Source organism: Myodes glareolus, chromosome 9 (assembly GCF_982192425.1).
Source record: "Myodes glareolus chromosome 9, mMyoGla1.1, whole genome shotgun sequence".
In the NCBI taxonomy this organism is placed as follows: Eukaryota; Metazoa; Chordata; class Mammalia; order Rodentia; family Cricetidae; genus Myodes; species Myodes glareolus.
Genome location: NC_142034.1, coordinates 2,033,862 through 2,058,782, shown reverse-complemented (window position 1 = coordinate 2,058,782; position 24,921 = coordinate 2,033,862). Strand labels below are relative to the sequence as shown.

The 24,921-nt window shown below is 56.0% G+C and overlaps 1 protein-coding gene across 2 annotated transcripts; it reads right to left on the bottom strand.

Moving 5' to 3' along the window:
• Positions 1-602: 602 nt before the first annotated feature.
• Cep131 (centrosomal protein 131) lies at positions 603-23,235 on the bottom strand. 2 transcript variants are annotated; one of them, XM_087909654.1, is made up of 26 exons: positions 23,063-23,235; positions 21,067-21,260; positions 19,342-19,436; positions 13,932-14,046; positions 13,590-13,711; positions 12,734-12,847; positions 12,052-12,198; positions 10,182-10,299; positions 9,602-9,718; positions 9,321-9,480; positions 8,865-8,959; positions 8,206-8,392; positions 7,728-7,900; positions 7,095-7,220; positions 6,896-7,021; positions 6,609-6,725; positions 5,177-5,279; positions 4,427-4,628; positions 3,689-3,796; positions 3,503-3,599; positions 3,292-3,366; positions 2,548-2,690; positions 2,269-2,446; positions 2,031-2,194; positions 1,430-1,490; positions 603-1,354 (listed from the first exon to the last, which is right to left on the bottom strand). In XM_087909654.1, exons 2-26 carry the CDS (start codon positions 21,241-21,243, stop codon positions 1,280-1,282), a joined length of 3,195 nt encoding a protein of 1,064 aa, XP_087765780.1. In that variant the 5' UTR covers positions 21,244-21,260; positions 23,063-23,235; the 3' UTR covers positions 603-1,279. The 2 variants fall into 2 exon arrangements, with proteins under 2 accessions (XP_087765780.1, XP_087765781.1); XM_087909655.1 differs by lacking the exon at positions 23,063-23,235 and having other exon boundaries at positions 21,195-21,260.
• Positions 23,236-24,921: the final 1,686 nt, after the last annotated feature.

Sequence of the window (24,921 nt, the reverse complement as noted above, 5' to 3'; positions counted from 1 at the left end):
CACACCACACGTGATCTCGTAACCCGCCTTCTCCGAGGAGCCCAGGCACAGAGCCGGCCGGGGACTCGGTCACCAGGAGGCCCTTTGCAGAGCAGCCGTGCACTAGTCAGGTCCGCACAGGTAGCGGCTTCTAGGAGACGGTGGAGTGGACTGGCGGCCAGCTGGAGCGACACCCCACAGGGTCTTCCAGGGCGGCCAGCTGGAGCGACACCCCACAGGGTCTTCCAGGGCTCTGGCCCAGGGCCATGCAGGTTTGGGAAGACATTGGTGCAGTGAGGCCTGCTCAGAAGACCCTGGCCATGCCAAGGCTCTAAGATTCTGCCTCCCGTGTGGGCCGAAGTCTTCCCAACTGTGTGGGCAAGCCGTTTAGGTTGGGAAGGACAACAGCCCACCAAGCAAGGTAAAGGGTACTGAGAAGTTCTGGGGTCCCAACACCCTCATGGGTGGCTCACAACTGTCTGTAACACCAGTTCAGGGGGTCCTATGCTTTCTTCTAGACTCTGCAGGTATCAGGCACACTGGTAGGACACAGACATACATGGAGGTAAATCATACACACACGTAAACTTTTTAAATAAATGAATAGATATTAAAAAAGAAGCTGCCAGGTGGTGGTGGCGCACGCCTTTAATCCCAGCACTCAGGAGGCAGAGGCAGAGGCAGAGGCAGAGGCAGGCGGATCTCTGTGAGTTTGAGGCCAGCCTGGTCTACAAGAGCGAGTTCCAGGGCAGGCTCCAAAGCTACAGAGAAACCCTGTCTCAAAAACCAAACCAAACAAAAGCTGAGGTTTCTGGACTGGGCTAGAGACACAGTTCCTTCCAGGTGAGTCTGCTATACTCTGAGGCCACGGTGGGAACAACTGGCCACTCCCGCTGTGGACTGGTGCTGAGAGCAGAGAGGCTGGCTGCAGGCCACTTTCCTGTCAGCTTGGACAGGTGGGAAGAGGGAGAGGCGAGAGACAGAGCTAGTCCTCTGGCCATGAAAGAGGGCTCTTTGTGGTCTCCAGCTCCTTGCCCCGCAAACCCAACCCAGTAGAAAAAGACAAACAGGTGACACGAAACATAAAAAAAAAAAAACTAAAAAACTAACTTATTTTACTAGAAAACAGCTGCAGGATCTGACAGTGGCGTCCTGAGCACCGGAGTTCCATGGGGGGGGGGGGTGCCTTTCACGGCACCTGCTCTTCTACCCTTAGCCCTGTGTCCTGGGACGTGCCCTGGACACCAGCTGCAGGGCTGAGCATCTGCCTCAGGTTTGGGTTTCCATCCCAAAGGTGATGTCATTTAGCATTCAAGGACGGCCGTCTGTGTTGCTCCAGCAGCTCCTCGAGGTGGTCCGCCCGTTTCACAGCAGCCTGAGACACATTCCAGTCAGGCCCTGGATGCCCCCACCCCAGGCTAGACCCCCACAGACCCACGGAGGGACCCACCTCGTGCTGCTTTCGGAGACTGTTCACGGCCTCCTCCTTCCTCGCGAGAGCTATCTTCACCCTGTGATGACGTGGACTGGGCTTCTGCACAGCCCCCAGCTCCAGTCCCAGGTCAGCCTGGGGGCTATCTCCTACCGCTTGATCTCAGCCCTGCTGACCCTGACCTGAGCAGCTGGCTCTGGGCCACTGTCTCCAGGAGAACCAATGCTAAAGTGGCCCTTGGAGGGGAGGGGAGGGGGCTGGGCGCGGCGCTGCGCAGACCAAGACAGATGAGAAGTCACCTCATGGCTTTGCCTCACTCTCTGTTGGTCACATAGGCAGGCAGCCTCAGAAGGACTGAGAGTCTGGGTGCTCCAGCCAAGACCCTGGCCCACCTCCCCGGAGATGAGACACTCAAAGCTCCAGAACTAAGTGACACTCGGGAGGAGGACACCCAGCATTCCTAAGCACAAAGCTGGAAGCCACATGAGCTCCTGCTCAGGGGCTATGTCTACGCTATGCAGGAAAGAAAGGAAGATGCGTGACTGCTCCCCTCCCCTGTGACTGCTCCCCCAATGACTGCCCCCCACCTGTGCCCCCACCTGAAGTCCTGACCACCCACCTCTGATGAACCTCATCTAGCTCCATCTGCTGGTGGGCCCGCAGCTCAGCAAGCTCGGCTTTCAGCCTCTGGTTCTCGGCCTGGGAGGCTGCCAGCTGGTCTGTGAACTCCTGCCGGACCACCTGGGCCAGGCTGGCCCGTTCACTGCACATCTGTGTGTTCACCTGGGCGGCAGGGGAGGCTGTGAGCGGGCTGCCAGGACGGAGGGCTCATGGGGAAGGGGCCTGAGGCTACTCACCGCCCGCACGTCTTCCAGCTCCTTCTCCTTCTGCCGCACTAGGGACTGCAGGCGCTCCTTCTCCCCTTCGGACTCCCCAAGCCGCCCTTTCAGCTCTGTGCACCGCTCCTGGAGTCTCCGCTCAGACTGTTCCAGCTCGGACAGCTCCACTTCATACTTGTCCCGCACACGCTTCACGCTGGCAGGCGGAGGCAGGTGGTGGTATGAGGACAAACTGCAGCTCCCACCAGCCAGCTCCGCCCTCCCCATCCGCGGAACCTAAGGCAGGAGGCAGCTCACCGGCTCTCGGCGGCCCGCTCGCTCTCCTCCTTGGCCAGCGTCATGTCAGCCTCCAGCCGGTGGATGACCAGCTCGATCTCCTGGTCTCGGCCTTTTCGGATCTCCTCCTTCAGCTCCCGCTCCCTGGTCAGCAGCCACGCTTCCTGCAAGACACACAGTGGTGGGAGAATACGCCACCAGGACAGAGGAAGGACAGCCTCGCGGGCTCCAGGGAATGATCCCTGCTTTGAGCCACAGGGAAATAAAGACACACACAGGCCAGGGGTGAAGGACTCCAGGCTGCCTAGACCCCCAGAGGGCAGCGTCGTGTCGTCAGGACCTCCTGGGAGCACAGAGGCATGGGATAGCCTTGGCTAAGGAGGCCACCACTGTAACAGGCTGTTCCTCTCTCTCAGATAACTGGAGTCTGAGACAACTACTGCTGCCTGCTAGACAGGCCGAGCCAAGATGGCAAACCAGCCGTGGCCGAGAGGCGCAGGGTCTGGACACAAGTGGGTGACTCCTGGAGAGGGGGACACGTCCTCCCAGGTCCCATTTCCTCCTGTTCTGCTTCCAACCTTCCTGGATCCCTATGTAGACAGCGAGCAGCAAGGCACAGCTGGGGATGAACCACCACGTCCCCCCAGCAGCTAGGAGTGACACCCGGAAGCCAGCGCCCAGAGGAGCCTGCGCCCAGAGGAGCCTGCGCCCAGAGGAGCCTGCGCCCAGAGGAGCCTGAACTGCAGCCTCCCTGGCTGGTCCTACCTCCTTCTTGGTACAGTTGGCCACCCACGCCTGCCTCTCAGCTTCCAGCTGGTCCTTCAGGGCTTTCAGCTCCATCTGGAGGGGACAGGCTGTCAGCAGCCTGAGGGCCACTCCAAGGCCCCGCCCACCCTGCTGAGGGGTCAGGCAGAAGAGACCCCTCCTCCACTGGAGGCCAGGTTCAGCCAGCATCCCGAGAGGCGAGCATGCCAACCTGGTGCCTCTGTTCTTGCTCCTCCCGGCTCCTCTCAAACTCGGCTCTCAGGGCTCGCGTCAGCGTGGCGCTGCTCTCTTCCAGCTCTGCCCGCTGCCTGCAGGTCAGCGAGTCAGGGAACAATGGGCCATTGAAAGAGGGGTTGGGCAGGCCAGGGGTTGCTGTGAGAACAGCCCGCAGTGGTACCTGGCTGCCTGCTGGCCCAGTCGCTCCTTCTCTTCGGCCACCTCATTGTAGAGCCGCCGCCGCTGCTGTTCCAGGGCCCGATGCTCCTGCTCCAGGTGCTGCTCAAACCTGCAGGACGGTGAGGATGCTTACACCCACGGTGGGCGGCCACGGGACTCAGCTGCAGCCCCATACAAGGCTGTGGATGGCCTCAGCCGGTGGCTCGCCGTGTCCACACACTGGCCTTGCTCTGCTTAGTTCCACTCTCAGAGGAGAGCCAGGGACCAACCGGAGCAAGCCCCTGCCATGGCTGGTGCCCTTGTCCTTCCCGAGAGTGGGAGAGCATGATCCGCCAGCCGTGTTGGCGAGGGCCAGTGGGTCACGTGGGAGCAGCCAGCCTGGAGGTACGGACAGTGGAGGAGGGGTCATAAACTGCTCACTGGTCCCTCGGTCACCAAGCCCAAGCTCGAACATCACGGCCTGGTCACACCTTAGGGGGTGAACCCTCGGGCTGAGGAACGAAGGAGGCAGCAGAGCAGCCTGCCCTACCCGTCACCTACACGTCATTCTGGGCTCAGCTCAGCAAGTCCGGCTGTCTTGAGCTTTGTAACCGCAATCTCATGTGACCCCACGAGGGGACCTCACAGCTCTGGCCTGGTAGGTGGACTGCACAGGATCCACCCAGGCTGCTGCTGCCCGGGGGAAACCGGGGGCTGCCCTGAGACCACCCCGAGACCACGGCCTCCAGTGCCCTCCTACCGCTGCTGGGCGCGCTCCCGCTCCTGCTTGCCCAGCGCCTCCTTCTCCCGCTCTAGATGTTCCCGCAGCTCTTCTGTCTGGCGCAGCTGGCGCTGTGCGGCCTGCTCGTCGCGTTGCTGCAGCTCCGCCTCATGCAGGCCCCTGAGCCTCCTCACCTCTTGCTTGTGCTTGGCAATGAGTTTCTGGATCTCGGGCTCCAGACCTGCAGAGACGGAGGTTGCACCAGAGACAGGGCTGCAAGGCCCCTCCCGTCCAGCCACGGCTTCAAAGCAGAGCAAGCCTGGTGTACTATGGAGAGAGAAGAACCAGAGACTGCACCCCAGAAACCTAGCTCCAGAGTGTCCTGAACACAGTGGTTTTCGCAGCCTGCGGTACACACGGTTACCCAGCACCTTGGCACTGTGCCCAGGATCCTGGTCAGGCCAGGTTGAGGGTGATCCCTAAAACCACCTAAGGGCCCATAGTTTCTTCACATCCCGACTCTGTCAGTTTGAGGGGCCCTGGTACTTCTTTCTTATAGTTTTCTCTAATGTCTGCAGTGATCTACATGACTGCCTTGCTGTTCCCACACAAGCCTTCACAAGGCGGGAGGCCCCCTCAGGCTTCTGGGACTGAGGGTCAGTAGCTGAAATGGAGTTTGTATCTACCTGCCACCAGCAGCCTTGGCCAGGGACAGCTCTGCTTGGTGCCACACACATGGGACAGGAGTTACCATTCTTTGAGAAGTGAATGAGGAATGGAGGCCCCCACCTCTGACTGTGATTTCTTTGATCTTTTTCGTCTTCTCATTGATCCACTTCTCGCGGCGGATCTTCTCAGTGGCACTCATGAGCTCTTTGAGTTTCTTAATCTCCTGGGTAAAGAACACAGGAAGTCGGGATGCAGAGATGTGGGGGGCATCCCGAGTCCCGTTCCCTTCCCTCTCCTGGGCCTGTGCTCCTCAAGCTCCTTCCTCTCCCCAGGTAGGGCGGTTACGGCCACTGGCTTAGAGAGGTCCTATCCCCAAGAGGGATGCCGCCATGCCCGGGAACTGAGACCTTACGGAAAGGCAAAGAATGAAGGGGTCACAGGGAGGAAAAGTCCCTCTCTCTGGGAGCTGCTGTGCTCTTCCTGCTGACAGACACTAACCACAGGGACGAGGCATGCTTTCCTAAAGACCGCCCACAGAAGCATTAAAGACAGCAAGAGACTAAAGGCAAACATGATTATGACCTTGTTTTAGCGGCTCTCTCTCATCCCGAAATCTAAGCCTCACATATCCACCCTGCAACCTTACTTAAGAAAGAAATTCTTTGGCCATTCCTTTAGCCTTCTACATTATACGCTCTCACGGTGTCACGCAGAAAGCTGCCGGATCTTACATTTACCCACTGTGAAGAGAGCCCAGCTCCGCTTGCAAGAGCCCCGCTCACACCTGTAGGTCTTCTAAGCACCCCTATCAACTTCTGGGCTTAAGATCTACAAGCCTTCTAACGAACCCTGACTCTGATGGATAACGAAGCTCTTTTCTGCAGGAAAGCCAAGGGTCAAGGCGGAGAGGGAGTTCCTTGGGCTGCATGGATGGCTTGGAGCAATGACTCCATTCCTGCAGTCTCCAACCCTGGCTGTGGGCTAGGGACGCTGGGGTCTCTTTAACAGAGCCAGCCCACCCTCACTGGGGTCTGGGCTCCAATCTAGAGGGCCTTTGGGGATGCAGGGCCTATGCTCTGGGGAGAAGTGCAGCCAGGTGGCTGAGACAGACTTTTAACCCGCTTCTGCTGGCCAATCAGGTGGGAGCTGAGGTGCCTGGTACTGCGAAGATGGGTGGGTTCTGTTACTCAGGACTTGACTAGATCAGGCCAGGCTTGGACTCCTGGATCCACGGCCACTGTCCTGTGAGAAGCGCCAGGCGGGTCATGCATGCTGACCTGGGATGTAGCAGCCCACACCTTAGGACCTGTCCCTGTTGAACTTGGATACAGTTCAAGAGGGAGAGAGAGAAAGAAAAAAGCTGGGTATGGTGCTGTGGGCCTTTAATTGCACACTCGGGAGGCAGAGGGAGGCGGATCTCTGGGAGCTCAAGGCCAGCCTGGTTCCAGGATGCCAGGGCTGTTACCCAGAGGGGAACAGGAACACAGGAAATGGTGCTGGCGATCCTGACCCGCATCCTCAGGCCACGATGCCGTGTGCCCGGGAACCTCACCAGTTCGTGCTGCTCCTGCATCTGGGCTACGCGCTCCCGGCACCGCTGGTCCCCTTGCTTCAGCTCAGCCACCACCGCCTCGCACTTCTCACTCAGAATCTTCTTGTCTTCGATCAGCTGTGATGGGGGTGGGGTGAGGCTCCTGATGCCACCCAAGGCACCTCTACGAGGCCAGCTGGAGAACCACGCTGGGGCCTCGGCCACAGCGGTCCTGCGGTCAGCATTACGCTACAACCCTGGGTCTGCAGACCAAGTCCACCCCACATGGCCTCCCAGAGCTGGGTCACCTGGTCGATGAAGGACAGGTGCCGTTGGATGGTGGCCTCATAGTGCTCCTTCTGCTGTCGCAGCTGCCGGCTCAGCTCCTTCTCTGTCTCCTTAACACGTCGGATGGTGAGGTCACGCTGCTGCGCCTGCAGGGGGTCCCCCGTCAGAGACCACGTGGGGCACCTCGCCCGTCCCTGGGGTGACGGCTGACGGACTCACCAGAGCTCTCTGCAGCAGAACCATGGCCTGCTTCTTCTCCTCCATCTCCAGCTTCAGCCTCATCATGGATGCGCTCCCATCAGACCCCAGTGCCGGGGGCCTTGGGCCTGCCTCCAGCACCAGGCCCTAAGTACACAACAAGCCTCAGGCAGGCCACCCAGCAGCTACTGCCCCTTTTGATGCCCACCCTCCACAGGGAGTCGCTACCCTCCACGGGGAGTCACTACGTGTCACGGCTCCACCCGGCTGTGAGGGAACAACAGCTACACAGGGCATCGGGTCAGGGGACAGTGGGTGAGAAACCAACCCTGGGGACTGTACTTGTTCTTCGGTGCAGAGGGAGGCTACAGCCTTGACTCTAACACAGGTCACCAGACAGGACCTATCCACCCCTGACCTTCCTGCCCCCACGGAAACAAGACATCACTTATCATGATCACTGGTGCTCACTCAGGAAAGAGCCCAAGGAGATCAGAGCCCAGGATGTCAGGACCACCCGCCTGGACAGGATAACCCCATCTAGACAGGAGCCCTGAGAGGAACAAGAACTCGGGAGTGGGACTGCCTGCTGCATAAGGTTCTTGCAGGTGATCATGTCCCACTGGGCACCACCCAGGCCTGGTGGCTGGCTACCTCCCGCTGGGACGCCGGCCGGTCCTGCCCCGACTTCTCCATCTCATCCAGGAAGCTCATGATGCTCTGGAGCTTGGCCTCTGAGAGCAGAGTCCCGTCATCAGGTGGGCCCGGGGGTGCACTCAGTTTCCCAAATTTCTCCAGGTTGTCGGCTGTCAGGGAGTTGGTATCATCTTCCTGCAGGTGCCCAGCATTGGAGGCTGTTAGGGAAGCCCGAGGACCTGGCGTCCCTCGGGAACAGTGGGCAGTGAGGTGGGTCATTGTGTCTCACTCTCAAGGACCAGACAGGAATGGAGAGCAGAGGTCAATAGGCCACACTTGGCCCTTGTTAGGGTCTCCACCTATGCAGACGGTGGCACCAGCAGTCCCTGACCCCTACGGAGGCCTTTCGACCTGTGCAGACAGTAGCACCAGCCTTCCCTGACCCCTACGGAGGCCTCTCGACCTGTGCAGACAGTTGTCAGTGCCAAGGGCCTACTTGCCTCATCAGTCCAGGCATATCTGTCTTTGTGATAGGCCTTGGGGCGGGGCAGAGGTTCGGGCTCCTCCTCCAGTAGCCTCAGCGTGTCTAGCAGCTCATCCAGCGTTGCTCTGGCCCTGGCCTTGCTCCTGGAAGTGCCCAGCACTCCCAAGTCCTCTCTGGCTCCATTCTGGGAAGGGATGTCCTATAGCAGAGAGGCAGGGAGGGAGACCAGCAAGGTTGGTGGAGACTAAGAGCTGCCCCATGTACAAGACCCACCCACCCAGTGCCGAGGGGCAGGAGCCTTTGTACCCATCCCACGTGGTCAGCGCATCTACTTAGGAAGCGCTTGGCACACATCAGGAGAAAGGCCCCACCCAGTCTCACACTGAGCAGCCTGTGGCCTTGCTTCCCTTTGATGGGAAGGGACACAGGAATCCTTCCCTAGTGAATGTGAACTCCTAGCAGGATTCCAGAGCAATTCTATGAGACCTCACCCCAGCGAGACCACCAGGCTGCTACCTAGCATCAAACAGGCACCCTCTGGGCACCCTTTCAGGGCACAAGGAACCCCAAAACTGAAGAGAGGGCAGGGAAACGGCAGCTTATATCACCCAGGCATGGACATGCCCCAAAGCCAAAATCAGAGGGGAAAGGGAAGGGCACTGTGTCCAGACCTGTGGCTTGTCCTCTGGAGGCCGCTGGGGCTCTGGGGATGACTCAGAGACAGGAGGGCAGGGGTCTCCAGGGCCTGTGGGGCAGATGCTGGCATCTGTAAAACCAAACACTATGTCATCTCTCCCGGGGCCTACACATGGAGATGCCCTGGGAAGGAGTCAGGTATAAGCTCAGAGACATTGAGGGGTCCCCCGGCCTTCTAGGGTATAAAGTTGAAGGGGAACAAGCACAATCCCACAATGCCGGGCCTCAGCTGAGAGGCCCCACTGCCACGATGATCTGTCGAGGCCTGGTCACTCTCAAGTCCAGTGCCACAAGTGACCAGGCATAAGCAGGCGGGGACCAGCCAAGATCCCAATCCTGCAGTTAAGAGTCACAAGTCTGGCCACATGAGGACTGAGGCCCAGCAGAGTGCTCAGTTTCTCCCAGAACCGGGTAGACTGAGAACCACTCACTAGCATTGTTGGCCTTGGGGGCCTGGTGGGTGACAGTGCCTGGCGTCAGCGGTGGCTCCTGGGTGGGTGGAGGCTGTCCTAGCGCTCTGGTCTCAGGTCTGTCCTTAGGCGGCCGGCGCTCAGCCTCGCTGGCCTTCTGGGCTCGTTTCTGCTGTAGTTCCTGACAGAGTAGAGCCGCGTGACCCCTTACCCTTCGCAGCCCACCTGCCCTGAGGCTCGATGTTCCCAAGCACTGATGTCACGCAGAATGGGCGTGAGATGCTCCCTAGGGTACCCGGTACCTGAATGGCTGCCTGCCTGGCCCGGCGAGCCTTCTCTTCCCGGGCCTTCTTCCTTGCTGTCTCCTCCTGCCGGTGCAGGTCCAGAAGGTTCCCGCTGCCCAGCCGTTGCCTCTGCCCCTGCCAGGGAAGCCGAAGCCATGAACTTTACAGAACTGGAGGATTATAGAGCCCTGGAACCAGCTGGGCGGTCTCCACAGGACCCTGAGAGTCATGGGAACCTGCAGGGTTCACTAGTGGAGAAGAAATGAGAGCCTAGGACACTGGACCTGCCACCTTGGCTCAACAGAGAGCCAGCCCCACCCTGAGATGCAGGGAGGTACAGCAGGGGTGACAGCTCTGTACACCTCAGCCAGTAGCTTGCTCAGGAGGTCATCTGGCCAGGAGCTGGTCTCCTGACACATCAACCCCGACAGCAGTCTCAGGAACCAAGCAAGGCATACAGAGGGGGTTCGTGCCTGTGGGTAATCCCAGATCTGATCTTCACTTGATTTGTCTTAACGACTCCTCTGTGTGCTGTGAGACCCTGAGGACCCATGCCCAGCCCCTGGGTGAGCTTAGGGTGTTACACAATCACACTGACCTCTCGCTTGGACGCCAGCAGGTGTTCAAGGTTTGCTGCTCCTGCGCGGCGCCTCTGTACCTGGCGGCGGTACCAGCGTTGGATGGTGACTGCAGCTTGGTTTACCTGGTGGATAAACCTGTCCAAAGAACCAGAGTCAGGATCAGGAGGGGTCCCCAAATCCCTGTGCCCTAGAACAAGAACCTGTTAGTCAAGAGTTCATATGGAAAGAAACACCAGAGGCTCACACAGCCCTTTCCCACCAGGCCAGGACGTGGAAGGCCAGCCCTTCCGGACTCCTTTCAAACCTAAACCCACCCTCCTGCGAAGCTGCCCGGGGTGGCTTTGTGCTTATCATCGGAAAGGGAAAATGGCCAATGATAGCTGGCCACAGGGTGAACAGGGATGATTCCAGGCCACAGGATACTGCTTGGGAGCAAGGGCAAGCACCTGTGAGTCGTGCTAAGCACAGAAACCCTGGGGCTGCAGAGAGGCCAGAACATGAGAGCACATGAAACAAACAGGTCCGTGGTTGCTGAGGTTAGGGCGGACCAGGAGATACAAAGGGTGGGTGGGCTGAGGGAACTGAGGGAAGATGAAATAGTCTATTTTTAGTGTTGTTTGTTTCTTTTTTCTTTTTTTCTTTTTTTCCCTTAGCCTACAGCACCCGGTGTTCCCAGGGGGTCTCTCATCCAAGTACTAAGCAGGCCCGACCCTGCTTAGCTTCCGAGAGGGCGTAGACTATTTGTTCTTTTTTTTTTTTTTAAGGCTGGGTCTATGTAGCCAAGGCTGGCCTTGGACTAACAGAAATCCTCCTCTTCTGCCTCCTGAGAGCCAGGATTAAAGGTGTGAGCACCACACACTCACTTGTTTGTTTTTTGAGATGGTCTCATGTATTCCACTTGGCCTCTAATTCACCATGTAGCCGAGGATGGCCTCGAACTCCCGATTCTCCTGCCTTAACCACCGAAATACTGGGAGTGTGACCATGCACGACCACACATACTTGTCAAGTGGGTACATCCTAAAGCTGAACCCCACGGGCTGGGGACAGAGCTCAGTGGTGTATCCCCTGCTGAGCGCATGCAAGCCTCTAGGTCCCATCCCAGCACTGTAAGAAAATTGATTAAACAAAAACCCGTCCACCCTGACCAGAGGGCCAGGAGTGGATCCATTTGCCACAGATGCCAGCAGAGATCCGAGTGTTCTCGGCTGCCTGCAATAGCAGCCCTGGCTGTGGAACAAGACCCAACCACAGAGGAACACCAAGATGGGGCTTTGGGGAGCCCACTGCACCCCCCATTGTCTACTCGCAGGACCCCTCCCCTATACTCAATCTTGAGTCACAGGCCAGGTAGGTGGTCTGGGTGGAAGTCCCGAGACCACCAGGAGGCTCCAATGCAGCTATTCACCCACTAAGGGGCCTGGCGGGAGCCACCATGGCAGCTGCAGACCGCTCCTGTGCCCACCCTGTAGCCCCAGAGGGCCCTACCAAGGACGGCCCCACAGGCAGGTGTTTTTGTCCTCCTCCTCTTTTATCTTCTTTCTGCTAAATGTGTTTTTAATTACCAGTTCTACCGAGGTATAATTACCGTACTATAAAACCCTCCCGTTTGTGGCATACAATTCTATGCTCTTTAAAGCAAATTTACAGGGTTGTGCATCCATCAGCACAATCCAATTCTAGAACATTCCCATCACCCTAAGAACAATCCCTGTGGTATCCTGATTCCTGCCAAGTCCCAGGCAACCACAGCCCCCCTCCCCGCGGAGTCTCACCAAGTGTGGCCTTCCCATCCTTGCTGTCTAAAAACCATCAAGCGGAAACGCTGATCACTGGAATCATAGGTACCAAACCCTTGCCCCTTGCACCCCACCCCCCAGCAGTCACCTCTCAGCTTCCTCCTCGGTCACCTCCTTCCGCCTCAGCAGGCCGGTGGCACCCCTGATGGAGTGATTGCCACCAGAGAAGTTCTTCCGAGGCTTCCCAAAGTCGCTGCCCTCGCTGCCCTCGCGGGCTGCAGCCTTGATGAGGTTGCTGACAGAAAGGGACAAAAAGGACTCTAGCTCTGTCCCCAGTTTCGGGCAGGGTCCCTGAATCATCCCGTGGCTCCAAGACTGGAGGAGACCCACAGGCCATGGTGCCCAGAACAGCCTGTATCCCAAGTCCCACTGACTGCCACCCCGGTAAATGTTAAAACAGCAAGAGGTTCTCCATAGAGGTGTCCAGAGCCAGACAGACTCAGGAACTCTGAGGGTCACTGACTCTAAGTAAAGCCCTGGCAAGGGTACAGGGCTTCTCTGCTGTCGGCTACTCCAAACTGTGGTACCTTTTAGGTTCTGTGTGTGGGCAGGGGCTTCCTACCAGGACTTCACCCTGAGCAGAGGCCTGGCTTCCCCAGTCGGCCGCTTGTTCTCCCTAGGGAGCTGCTTTAGCCCAGAAGGGAATGGCACCATCACTAAGAGCCAAGAGCCCTGTCACAGGGCCAGGATTCCCGCGCTCACGCTGTGCACCCTACCTGGGGCCCACCCCAGGCCACATGCTTCCTGCGTGCATGCAAGGCAGGCCTTACTTGAGGGAGGGGGCTGTCTGGTTGGAGCTCTTGGGGGGTGACACCTTCTTCAAGGAGGCATAGTGGTTATGTACCATGGTTGTGACACAGTTGCCCACGGCGCCTTTGTTGCTCCTGCCAGAGAGACGGGGAGGGAGCACACGATCAGGTTTTGTCTGCGGTACACGCGGATGGAGAAACTCGGTGCATACTGTGGCAATGATAAGCACCCCCGGGATCCCAGGGACCCCATGGCCTGCTCCCCAGTGGCCAAGCCTGTTTTGGGTTAGAAAAGCCCTTTCTTGTACCCAAAGGAGGGGGATGGTGTCCCCTGACCCCCAGGTCAAGGGACACACAACTGCTTTGTAGGTGGCCTAGTTAGTGTATGCTTTCTCCGGTGACTTCTCCTATTTATCAGGGAGGCCACTGCGCCAGGACCTGCCATCTTGGCTACTGCTCTCAGGCAGGCTTTGATCTGTCATGTCCCTGCTGGACATGACTCCAACAGTGACAAGCACAGCTCTGATACAGGCTCACCCTTCCTTGGAAGGCAGGTTGGGAGCCCCAAGGTGACACAGGCCCACCTCCCCAAACCTGATGAAGCCTCCATGTCAGGTACAGCCGGCCCTGAGGGAGCCTCCTAGACCTGAAATTTCTGAAAAGCACAGCTGGGTGACTCTGGCCTCTAAAAGGAAGGAAAGGCGGCCCCAAGGAAGAGGGGCATTCCCAAAGGTCCCTTCTGTGTGGGATACCACCTGAGAGCCCCTCCTCCACTCAGTCTCTGACTTCCCCATTCATCACCAAGTAGCTTGATCCAGCGACATAAAGGACAGGAACGACAAAGTTCCCAGACCAGGAGTATCTAGTGAAATGATACCTGTTGTTAACGGTGAAGCTGGGAGCCAGGGTACACTCCTTCTTCCGTGGGCCCAAGGCAGAGTCAAGGGTGCTGGGACTCTGGTCATTGGCTGACAAAGCAAAGCCCCTAGGCTGGTCATCCTGTGAACCACACATTCACTTCTCAGCCTGGGACACTGGGGACACAGCCCAGTACCAACAGCGGGCCCTTAGCTGCGAAGCCCAAGGGACCAGTGTCGGGACCAAAGCTCACCAAGCCCAGGACACACCCTCTCTGTGGCTGTTGCCCCTTTCTTTGCAGAGGCGGGAAGAGTGTGGAAGGAACCGGATGGTGATCCTGGCTGCCGCAATCTACCCTTACCAGGACATTCCACGAGGCTCCCTTCTCACTGGATGCCTTGCTGAGACTGGCCACCCTCCTTCTTCCACCGCTGCCTCCCTCAAAGAGCATCAGGAAGTCGCTGGGCTCTGCTGGCCTGTGTCAAAAGAGAGTTAGCTGTTAGAGATGCCAGGAAGGAAGACAGGCCCGCGTCTTACAGAAGGTAGGAGCGCATGGCTCCAGGACAGGGGTCTCAAGGCCGGTTTATGAGATGTTTCTTGGGGGCTGGAGAGTTGGTTCAGAAGCTAAGAGCACTTGCTGCTCTTACACAGAACGCAGGTGATGTGGGATCCCCTCTGTATGTTGTGAATATCGTTGGTTAATAAAGCAACTGCTTTGGGCCTATAGCAGAGCTATAGAGGAACAGAGCTAGGCAGGGAAAACTAAACTGAATGCTGGGAGAAAGAAGGGTGGAGTCGGAGAGAAGCCATGTAGCCCTGCCAGAGACAGATGCCAGAACTTTAGCCGGTAAGCCATAGCCACATGGCAATACACAGATTAATAGGAATGGGTTAAATTAATATGTAAGAGTTAGCCAATAAGAAGTTAGAGCTAATGGGTCAAGCAGTGATTTAATTAATACTGTTTCTGTGTGATTATTTCGGAGCTGAGCAGTCAGGAATGAACAAGCGGCCTCCATACTACACCCAGGTATGGAGTGTAGTATGGACACTCCAGTATCCATACTACACAGAGGCTCACAACCCTTTGTAACTCTATTTCCAGAGAGTCTGACACCTTACTCTGGCCTCTGAGGGCAGCAGGTACAAACGTGGGCACATATACTCATATAAGTGAACATCATATACATAAAAAATGTTTCTTAGCTCTGAGCTACATTCCTACCTGGCAGAGAGACCTCAGGGGGACGAGGTCTGGAAGCCTGGGGAGTCTGGAGAGCCACACTGAGCCTAAGGATCAAAGGCCCTAAGGTGTGTGGCGACCAGCTGCTGCCGCCGCCATCATCCTCCAGAGTCGAAGAGCTGCACAGCAGTCAGCTCAAGGGAGTGGGGGTGACAAGGAAGAGCAGCTAGATGGCAGGACTCCCCCAGGTGGCCATGGGCGTGCCATGTTCCAGGGTCTGAACCTGATGGATTGAGAGCACCTGGTACATGCCCTGTAGCTCCAATGCCAAGTACAGGCTGTGCACCGGGCAGCACAGCGCAGCAATGCACAGGCGAAGTACGGGCACGCTGTGGCCTCGAGCCTTGAAAGCACAACACACGGGGGGCTACGCTGTGTCTGACTCTAGTTATGGGAACGTCCACAGGGACAGGATGCAGACTGGGGGCTGGCAGAGGCTGGCGGACACAGACGACCTTAGTAGACCTGGAAATGAGCACTCTCGACAGGACACTGAACTAGAGTCTGGCTCAGTAGCAGAGTGTTTGCCTGGTGCATGCATGGCCCTGGGTTCCAATCCCCAGCACAACAAATTAGCACACCTTTGAGGTGCCCTCGGAAGAGCCATGCGGCACAAGAGCTACATCCCAACAAAGCGGACAAGCAAAAAGCAGCAAAGGTGGCACCCCCAGCTCTAGGCTGCCGTGTCCACACCCCAGCTCTAGGCTGTCCTGTCCTCATGTCCACACTCTATAGGGCAAAGTGAGGGGTGGCAGTCAGTTCCCAGAAGGTCCCTTGGCTGTGGCCCATCTCTTCTCAGCCCAGACATACCCCTGCCAAGACCGCCACACTGACAAACTGTTACAGGCATCACACACCACCCCTGACAAAGGCCGAGGCATGGTATTGGCATCACCAGCCATGTTTCCAGGCCACAGAAGATGGTACCACAAAATCCACTTCCCTGTGGAGAGGGGTGGACTCACTCTGCATGGACACACAAGACAGGGAGGTAACAGGGGAGACACAACTTGTCCTGAGTCACAAACAGTGGAGGAGACTAGACACACTGCAGTGCTGACATCCAGCAAGGCCGCAGGGCACAGAATCAACCCTGAAGCCCAGCAGACACAGGTGAAGAAGACCCAGCACACAACAGCAGCGACGTAAGAAATATGCAGACTCTCATGGACACTTGAGCTGGTGGAAGATGGATCAGAGGGGACCCAGGACTGGAAACAGGCATGGCTCTTCTCTAACTGTCACTATTTAATAAGCATGGGTACAGAGGACAGGAGACAGAATGGGGCCGGCACAGTGAGACACAAAGGGCAGGGGATAAGACATGAGGCCCTCCAGAGGCCACGGCACTACGAAGACAGAGCATTATGGTCTTAATCCGAAATGTCCCTCATGCAATCAGTCCCCAGCTTGTGGGTCAGCAGGTCCAGCCTTTTTTGACATATTTCCACCAGGCGGACCCCACTTCCTAAAGGTCACACTTCCGTTCAGCATGCTCCTCCTCACCTCTTGTCGGCCACAGCCCACGAAGCTGCCATCACAAGCCCCCACTGTCTGGTGACAGCCATGCGGCACACAAGGAACACAGAAAATGGGTACAAAAGAGGGGGGCTGTTCTGTGGTGAACAGAGCCATGCTGGTCTTGGGAACCCGTGTGGGAACATTTGGATTTGGGGCTGTAGGCAAGAGAAGCCCTAGAATGTTTCCAGCCAACCCAAAATGCAGATGGAGATAGCAACAGTAAAGATAGCTCCATCGGCTTCAAATGGAAACACGGACCTTGTGTCAAACGGAGGCTCTCTGTGTTACACTGTAGCGACAGAGTTGGCTACATTTTGCCCGAGTCCTGAAATCTTAGGTGGGGCTCAATTCAAAAGCAACAACAAATGTATTTGGAGGGAGAAAATTCATGACAGCACAGTATCCAAGCTGAGACTTTTAGTCAGATTTACACTGAAAACTAAGAGAGAAAAAAAAAAGGCCTGCAGAAGAGTCTCAGGGATGCCCTGCCCCAAACAACCGGCTAGGGGAGCACATTTTTCTGCATTTAGCTGCTGAGGTCCTATAAATCCAGATACACCTGGGGTTGGCAGAACTTGGCGCTGGCCGCATGGTGTTGGTATTATAAGCATGCAGAATGCAAGAGCCACAGTGGTCAAGGAGGCTGTGTGTAGTGAGGGTACATGGGGCACTTGAGCGAGCTACGTCTGGGGGCGTCATGGTAAAGACTAAGTTGCAGTGTGGACCCAGAATGTGTGTCTAGGAACCAAGCCTTCTGAAGACAACTGAGTACACTATGAGTCCCCAATGCCAGATACGGCTGCAAGACTCGCTGTCTGCCCTGCTGGGTCGCGGTTTGCACTGCTGTGACTGTTCCTTGCTGTGTGTGCCCTGTACTTCCATTTTGAAATAGGGATTTTTTTTTAAGACTTATTTATTTATTATGTATACAATGTTCCGTCTCCATCTCTGCCTGCACACCAGAAGAGGGCACCAGATCTCATTATAAATGGCTGTGAGCCACCATGTGGCTGCTGGGAATTGAACTCAGGACCTCGGGAAGAGCAGCCAGTGCTCTTAACCTCTGAGCCATCTCTCCAGCTCTGGAATAGGAATCTTACTCTGTGCTCTCACATATTACATACAGATAACTTGGTTGTTTTTTGTTTTTTGTTTTTTTATTTTACAGGAGCTCACAGTTAAACTTACAGGGACTTTTAAAATTGGACTGAAGCCAGGCAGCGGTGGCTTTAATTCTAGCACTTAGGAGACAGAGGTAAGCTGTGAGTTCAAGGACAGTCTGGTCTATACAGCAAGTTTCAGGACTGGCTCCAAAGTTACTGGGAAATCCTGTCTCAAAGAAAAAAACCAAATAAATAAATGACGGTGGACTGAAAGCATTTTATATGAGGGCATGGTCGGGAACCTACGAGGATCAGGAGAGACTGTAGCTTAAGGGATGTGTTTGGCTGTCACGCTGTGGTGGAGCAGTGCTAGGGTTTGTTGTCAGCCTGACAAAATCTACAGTCACCTGGGAAACAGGCCTGTGAGCCTGACTGTGTGAGATTATCTGTGATCCATTAATGTGAGGGAGGGAGATAGGCCCACTCCTCCTTCCCAATGTGAGTAGCATGCTCTGTGACTGGGTTCCTGGACTACACACGCGGAGAAGGGGGCTGAGAAGCAGGCATCCGTTACCCCCCTTCAGTTGCAGAGGTGACGTGACCAGCTGCTTCAGGCTCCACTGCAGTGATGGGCTGGACCCCTGCACTGTGAGCCAGAATGAACACTCTCTTCTTTAGATGGCTTTCCTCAGGGTATTTTAAGAACCAACAGGAAAGAAACAAAGCCAGACATTCAGCTGCTCACACAACCAGGCCTGCTCTCCACTAGCCAGAGAGAAGGGCAGGTATGTCCGCCAACGGTTTCCTGGATGTCATTTAATGAACATAACCACAGACCACATACCACACACACACACACACACACACACACGCACGCACGCACGCACGCACGCACGCATGCATACACACTACATGCACCAATTCCACTACTAACACCACACAGTTGCACACCCATAACTCCACCCACACTACGCAAATACACCACAAACTATGAATGCTCATGCCACACACGAAGTATACTCTACAAATCCACATGCCACAGACATGTGCATGTATGCATCCCGCGTCTGGCATTGTCGCGTGTGCCCATCCGACACCCTCAGTAGATCCTGCGCTTTCAGCCACCGGCAATCTGGCAGAATGGACATCCTAAGTATGGCACACTGTACCAGCAACAGTCCCAGCCAATTCTCTGCTACATCCTGGCCCCTGAGGGTGCTGCCTGGTGGACACTGTGGTGGACACTGTGGTGCTGCCTGCATTTACTGTTCCCGTGGGAGGGTTCATCTCTGTTGGCGCAGAACCCATGAGCATATGATTGAGTCTCATTGAGTCTCGCACCTGCTGCTTGGGAACAATTCATGCACAAGGGCCTTCCTGAACCCTCTCAGCTCAGCAGCACTGGCCACTGCTGGCTCTTTGCTGGCCTTCCCAGCACTGAGGTTTCAAGACAGCTACACTGGTTGAAAACAGGCACGGGGTCCAACAGAAGATTCAGAAATCTTCCAATACTGATGCCTCCTATTAACAGTGAGTTTTGACATCCAAAGGCCAAGAGAGGTTACAGCTAAAAGATGTGGAAATAAAGACCCACAAACAACCTCACTTGCATAACCAATGTCACCGAGTTCTCTTGAGAAGGTAGGACAGAGAAGAGGTGGAGGAGCAGGCGGGACCAACCCAGAGGACCTAGGATCTAACGTCCAACCAGACGCAGCGGAAGAGGATGAACGCTCTTGGCTGCCCCCAACCCTCCTAGCTCAAGAGAACAGTGTGGGCCACCAGGGCCAAGCAGTGTGAAGGTCACCAGACCCCACTGCCCAGCAAAGACCATGGCCGATAGAGGTGGAGGAAGAAGAGGGGTAACTGGAGGTCGTGGGTGACCTGGAGTCGCGATAGGTTACCTGGGGGAGCCGGACCATGACTGGTTGACCTGTGTGGTGCTGTTAGATCTTCGAAGATTGTTGATAGCCCGAGAGCCCCCAGGCCCCGTGGCCTCCTGTAGAAAGGGAAAGAGTCTAGTTAGTAGAGAAGACAGACACTTGCCAGGTTGCTCAGCCAGACCAGGACTTTGAGAAATCACTGGGGAACAAAGGAGAGCTCTGAGTTCCTAACCAGCTGGGAGTCTCTGAAGGTGGAGATAGTTACAGGACAGGATGGGCAGTAAGCAGTGTGAGGCCCAGCGATCAGTGGGTGTGGGACACTGGGCCCCAGCCTCTGAGAGCCTGGGTATATTGTACGAAGTAGAGAGCCCTTCGCCCCTGCAGCAGGGAGGGCCCAGGAAGCACAGGGTCCGATTAGGACCTGTGCGCTGTGTTCCTCTGCTCTCAAGGGTACACTTAGCGTTCTCAAGGGGTGGAAATGCTGCATTGCAGGGACAGGGAGAGAAAGAAAGCACAGTGGAGCATGGGCCGTCTGCAGGCCAGGAGTGGCTACGGGACCCTAGCAGCAGGCTCACCTCTCCCTTCTCTGGCCCTCTGCACTCTAAACAGCAGCACATCTGACCGACCCTTTTGCTTCTCCCCCTGGTTTTCTAAGACAGGGTTTCTCTGTGTAGCCCTGGCTGTCCTGGAACTCGCTCTGTCGACTAGGCTGGCCTCAAACTCACAGAGATCCGCCTGCCTCTGCCTCCCAAGTGCTGGGATTAAAGAAGTGCCTGGCCTACTCCAATTCCTAATATGGAATTGCTGAATATATCAACACGCAGCATCAGCACCATATCAGCTGGTTCAGGGATGCCCCCTTTCTTTTCCATTTTCCTGATGGCAGTTTTATGTTCTCCACATCAAGGAAAGAGGTGAGGATGAGCCTTGTGCTCACTGAAGGTTATCACAGTGGAGAAGAAGTGTACGTTAGACAAATAAGGCCATGGACTACAAACCTCAAATGCTATCTTAAATGCCTAATGACTGACTGGACGCCTCAGGTCCTTGTTCCACTGCAGGAACCTGTCCAAACCAAATGTCCTCTACTGGATGGCTCTCCCTAGCCCAGAACTCAGCCTGAGCAATGTAGGCCTACCCGACCTGACACAAGGATGGTTCTTTCAGGAAGTTCAGAGAGGCGAGCCTTTTGTCTAGGAAGGAAGCTCAGACTGTCAACCAGCCCTTCACCCTCTTCTCAGGTAGAGTCACAGACTGGAGGCAACATCCAGGCCATGCCCAGGCTCCTCCCTGTTCTAGAAGTTCAGGCCTGACTCAGGCACAGTCCCAGTCCCCAAAGCACTTGGCTGCCTAGAATGCCTAGCAGACAACACTTCAGGTGGCAGGAGTCTAGCTTGGACACTCATGGACACCTTATGGATCTCTGAGTGATCCCCGACCCATGCCCCACAGGAGCAGGCTGGGGAAGGGAAAGGTAGCTGTCCCCAGTGCCCCAGTTCCTGTCCATCTGTCACCCCCCCCCCCCCAGTTTATACAAGGCCACAATACTTACCCTCCCACTGGTCCGCCCACTCAGAGAACCTAAAGGCAGTAGAGTAGGAAAAGCAGGCCCTGACAACAGAGGATGAGGGTCTGTGCGGGCCAGTCCTCCCTGCCCACAGGATGACCATGCATATGACATAGATGCTCTTGTGAGGACCCAGAGACCAGATACTACCCCAAAAGGGCCCTGGCTCCCACGCTCACCAATGCCCTTTTCCTCGGCTCACTGCCCGTGACCACAGACACGGATCGGACAATAGACTTGGTAGCAGAGGCACTGCTGGGCCGCTGGGACACGGGTGGAGGGAGTCCAACCAGACTCAAGTCCATACCTTCTGCACTGCCTTCGGGAGGAGCACTAATGGTCCGTGAACCTTTCATGGTTGACCAGGCTGGCCCTGACAGAGAAACGAAGAGACATAGTCAGACATCACCGTAGGGGCCAGGGATGTGGCTTAGGCTAATCTCCAGCGTGGCACAGAGCCAGGTACGGTGGGGTATGCATGTAATACTGGTGCTCAGAGGTAGGGGAAGGAGGACCAGAAATTCAAGATAATTCTCAGATATATAGAAAATTCAATTCAAAGCTAGTCTGGGCTACATAAGACCTTGTCTAAAAACAATGGGGATAGGGCTTAGAGATGTGACCCGGTGAGTGCTTGCCACTCTTCTAAGGGACACAACCGCCTGTCACTCCAGGACCAGAGGATCTGACACCTACACATTATATATATATATAATATATATATATATTACAAGACAGGGTTTCTCTGTGTAGCCTTGGCTGTCGTAGAACTCATTCTATGATCAGACTAGCTTCGAACTCACAGAGATCCACCTGTCTCTGTTGCCCAAGTGCTGGGATTAAAGGCACGTGCTACCACTGGCACCTGGCATAAAGAGACAAAAAGAAAAGACAAGAGACCATGAAGGGATCTCTGGAAGAAACCATTAGAGACGGGCACTCAGTCAGGAGCATGAGACACAAGACTGCTCTAAACTCTGCACAGGGCTCTGACCAGTGAGAAGCAAGCGGCGGATGCATGGGCACAGGCCAGCATTCCCAGAGGGTGGCAGCAGCAAGCGGTGGTGGGCGTGAGCCTGGTCCTGCCATGCCTACATCACCACAGAACAGGGTTCGTGGGTGATCTGAGGTCTCTGGTCTCTTCCACACTACATCTCTGATCCAGCCACTGGGTCCTTGCCTTGCACAAGTCAAGCAGCCCTAGCTGGCCAGGGTTCAGCCCCACATCAGTAACTGGCATTCTTCTGAACTGCGCCCAGCTCCCTTCGCACCCTAGGGGAAATGGTTTCTTAAGACAGCAGAATAAATCTGAGCACCTGACATGTCCAGCTCTGATCCTGCCCTCTGCACCTGCTCCCCTAGGCAAAACCTAGGCAGTGCATCCCAACACACCTCTGCATCTGCAATCCCCCTGCACTGCACAGGGTTTCCTTCTACCAGACTGCTTTGCTCTCTAGGACACCCTTGAAAGGACAGGAACCGTGTGGTCTCAGTCCCTGGCATGTGGGACGCACTGAAGTGGTGAATTCTCAGGTGAGAGACAGGGACACGGGGCACATGCTAAGTGATCGGACCCTTGCAGAGTCCAAGAGTCACGAACATACACTCACTATGGTCCAAAACGACGCTGCCTCGGTCCCGACATCCAGGTGTGTGTGGCGCGGGGTGGTGTCCCTACTCTGAGGCTGTCGTGCCATCAATCTGGCCAGCGTCCTCAGTTACACATTTCTGGTTGTGTGGGTGAAACCTAACACCTTCCCCTTCTTGGCACTGGTCACACCCGGGTGGACTCTGGCTGGCTCCTGAGCCGATGGACATGGCTTTCCCAACCCCTCGTGCATCCAGTGAGGTTCTGGGCGGTAAACATAGCCTCTCCCTGGAAACCGCCAAGACAGATGAAGGGGAGGCCGGGGAGGCCAACCTCACCCTGGACAAAACCGTGCCGCAAGCCCGCAGAGGGGGCAGGAGCCTGCTCCCAGGCCCCCTGAGCAGGGCCCTTGAGCAGTCCAGTGCTGCGCTCCTCCGTAGGCAACCCGCATCTCCCAGGCCTCTTGGGGTTTAAGGCAGGAGTTGCGGGCCGCCCGAATGGACCCCACGACGATCTCCGGGGGAGAGGGGTACTGCGCACAGGCCCTCACTGCAGGGCCCGATCCCTCACCGCGCGATGCCCCTCACCTGCGCGGGCCCGGCCTGGGGCGCAGTGCTCGTGGGCTCGGCCTGGCGGGTACGACTGCAGAGCCACCCGGGGCCCCACGGGGCTGACCTCGGCTGTGGGTGACAATAAAGAGGCGTCCGCAGGGGCGAGTGGCGGCGGCTAGCAACCAGCCTGGCGCCTCCTCCGCTGTCCGTCACGCCGGCCCGCCTTTACAACTCGCGCCGCTCGGGGATTGGCTCTCCGGGAGCCCTCGGCTTGTCCGGCAGCTCATTGGACCGCTAGGCTGTCCTGTAAGTTCCGGCGTGGGAGGAGCAGCCGAAAGCTAAGGCGGAGAGGAGGCTGGCAGAGGGGCGGGGCTTCGCAGGGGCGGAGCCTGCGGGCTCCTGCACCTCCAGAAGAGGCTGGGATTCTAGAAAGTCACGTTTCACGCTTCACCCTGTGTCCTCTCCCGGGCCTCTCTGGACAACGAGGTGGTGTCTGTTTTCGCCTCTTCCCATTCTTTCCCAACTGCTTTCAAAAAAGCTTGCCAAGTCTCCGGCGGCTCCACTCGCTGCCAGGTGTGCAGTTGTGGGCTCTCCTCCCTTTGCCCAGAGGTCTCGGGACACCGAAGCTCAGCTGCCCAATCCAACAGAAGTTAGTTAATAACAAGTTTATAAATTCAAATGCTTTTTTAAAAATCTGTATATACTTATTAATTTGTGTGTGTGTGCGCGTGTGTGTGTTTGGGATGATGACCCAGGGGCTTGCACACGCTGAAGAAGGGCTCTGCCACTGACCTCAGCCAAGTTTGCTTTAAGAAAGTGGTAGTGCAAGCCTTTAATTCCAGCCCTTGGTAGGCGGATCTCTGAGTTTGAGGCCAGAAAGAAAGAAAAAGGGTCTCATGTAGCTCAGCGTGGCCTCAAACTCACCATGTAGCTGAGAATGATGTTGAACATCTCCCAAGTCTGGAATTACAGGCAAAGTACCACCACACCTGGCCTTTGCTTTCTTTCTTCTTCCTCCAACCCCTTTTAAGATTTATTATGTAGCCGGGTGGTGGCGGCGGCGAACGCCTTTAATCTTAGCACTGTGAGTTTGAGGCCAGAGTGGGCTACAGAGCGAGTTCCAGGACAAGCTCCAAAGTCTCAGAGAAACACTATCTCAAAACAAAAAAAAACCAAAATGTGTATGTGTTTTGCGTGTGTGTGTGTGTGTGTGTGTGTGTGTGTGTCTGCACCGAGTTGAGGGTGCGAGATCCTGAAACTGGAGTTAATGGATGGCTGTAGAGTTATATGTGGGTGCTGGGAACCAAAACCTGGGTCCATGCTTTTAAACACTGATGGCTCCTTTGTTAACAGAAAGCTTTGATTTCTAATATTAAAATTCGCATCCTTTTGTTGCGGTAACCATCCGCTCAGATGCAGTCACTCTTCCACCTCCATGGACAACCCTGTGGAGTCTTTGTCTCACGCCCCACTTCCAGGACAGGCTGGCTGGGTCCTTTTGTTTTATTTCTTGAATGTCAGGGACGCGAGGTACATAGTGTCTTCCTGTCACCCCACAGGAGAGCTCTGGGGTGCATGCTGTTGCCGCTCTCCCCAGCATTCCAGCCTGTGATGACATGTTACCTTTCTTATCTCTAGAATGACCCAGGTTTTGTTCCATGCTTGAGTAAATATGATGGAAGCGGATGAGGACACGGACTGACTTTTGTATAAATATAGCTTTTCACTTGTCTGTCACAAATTCCTAGGACAGCAATCAGTGCTGTTTGAGAAGCCGCCGAGTTGTTTTCCAGACACTGCGTGGCCGGTGTCACGTGAGCTCCAGCTGGTGTGTCCCCCTCAGCTCGTGGAGGTTGGGATCTTGTTCTTTTAGTCCATTAATAGGCGAGCGGTTG

Coding starts and splice junctions, on each gene's coding strand:
- Cep131 (XM_087909654.1), bottom strand. CDS start 21,243: ATGAAAGGTTCACGGACCATTAGTGCTCCTCCCGAAGGCAGTGCAGAA. Junction 7,221..7,727: donor GGCCGGCGTCCCAGCGGGAG/GTAGCCAGCCAC, acceptor TTGTGTACTTAG/GGCCTGGTGCTGGAGGCAGG. Junction 1,355..1,429: donor GTCTCCGAAAGCAGCACGAG/GTGGGTCCCTCC, acceptor AATGTGTCTCAG/GCTGCTGTGAAACGGGCGGA.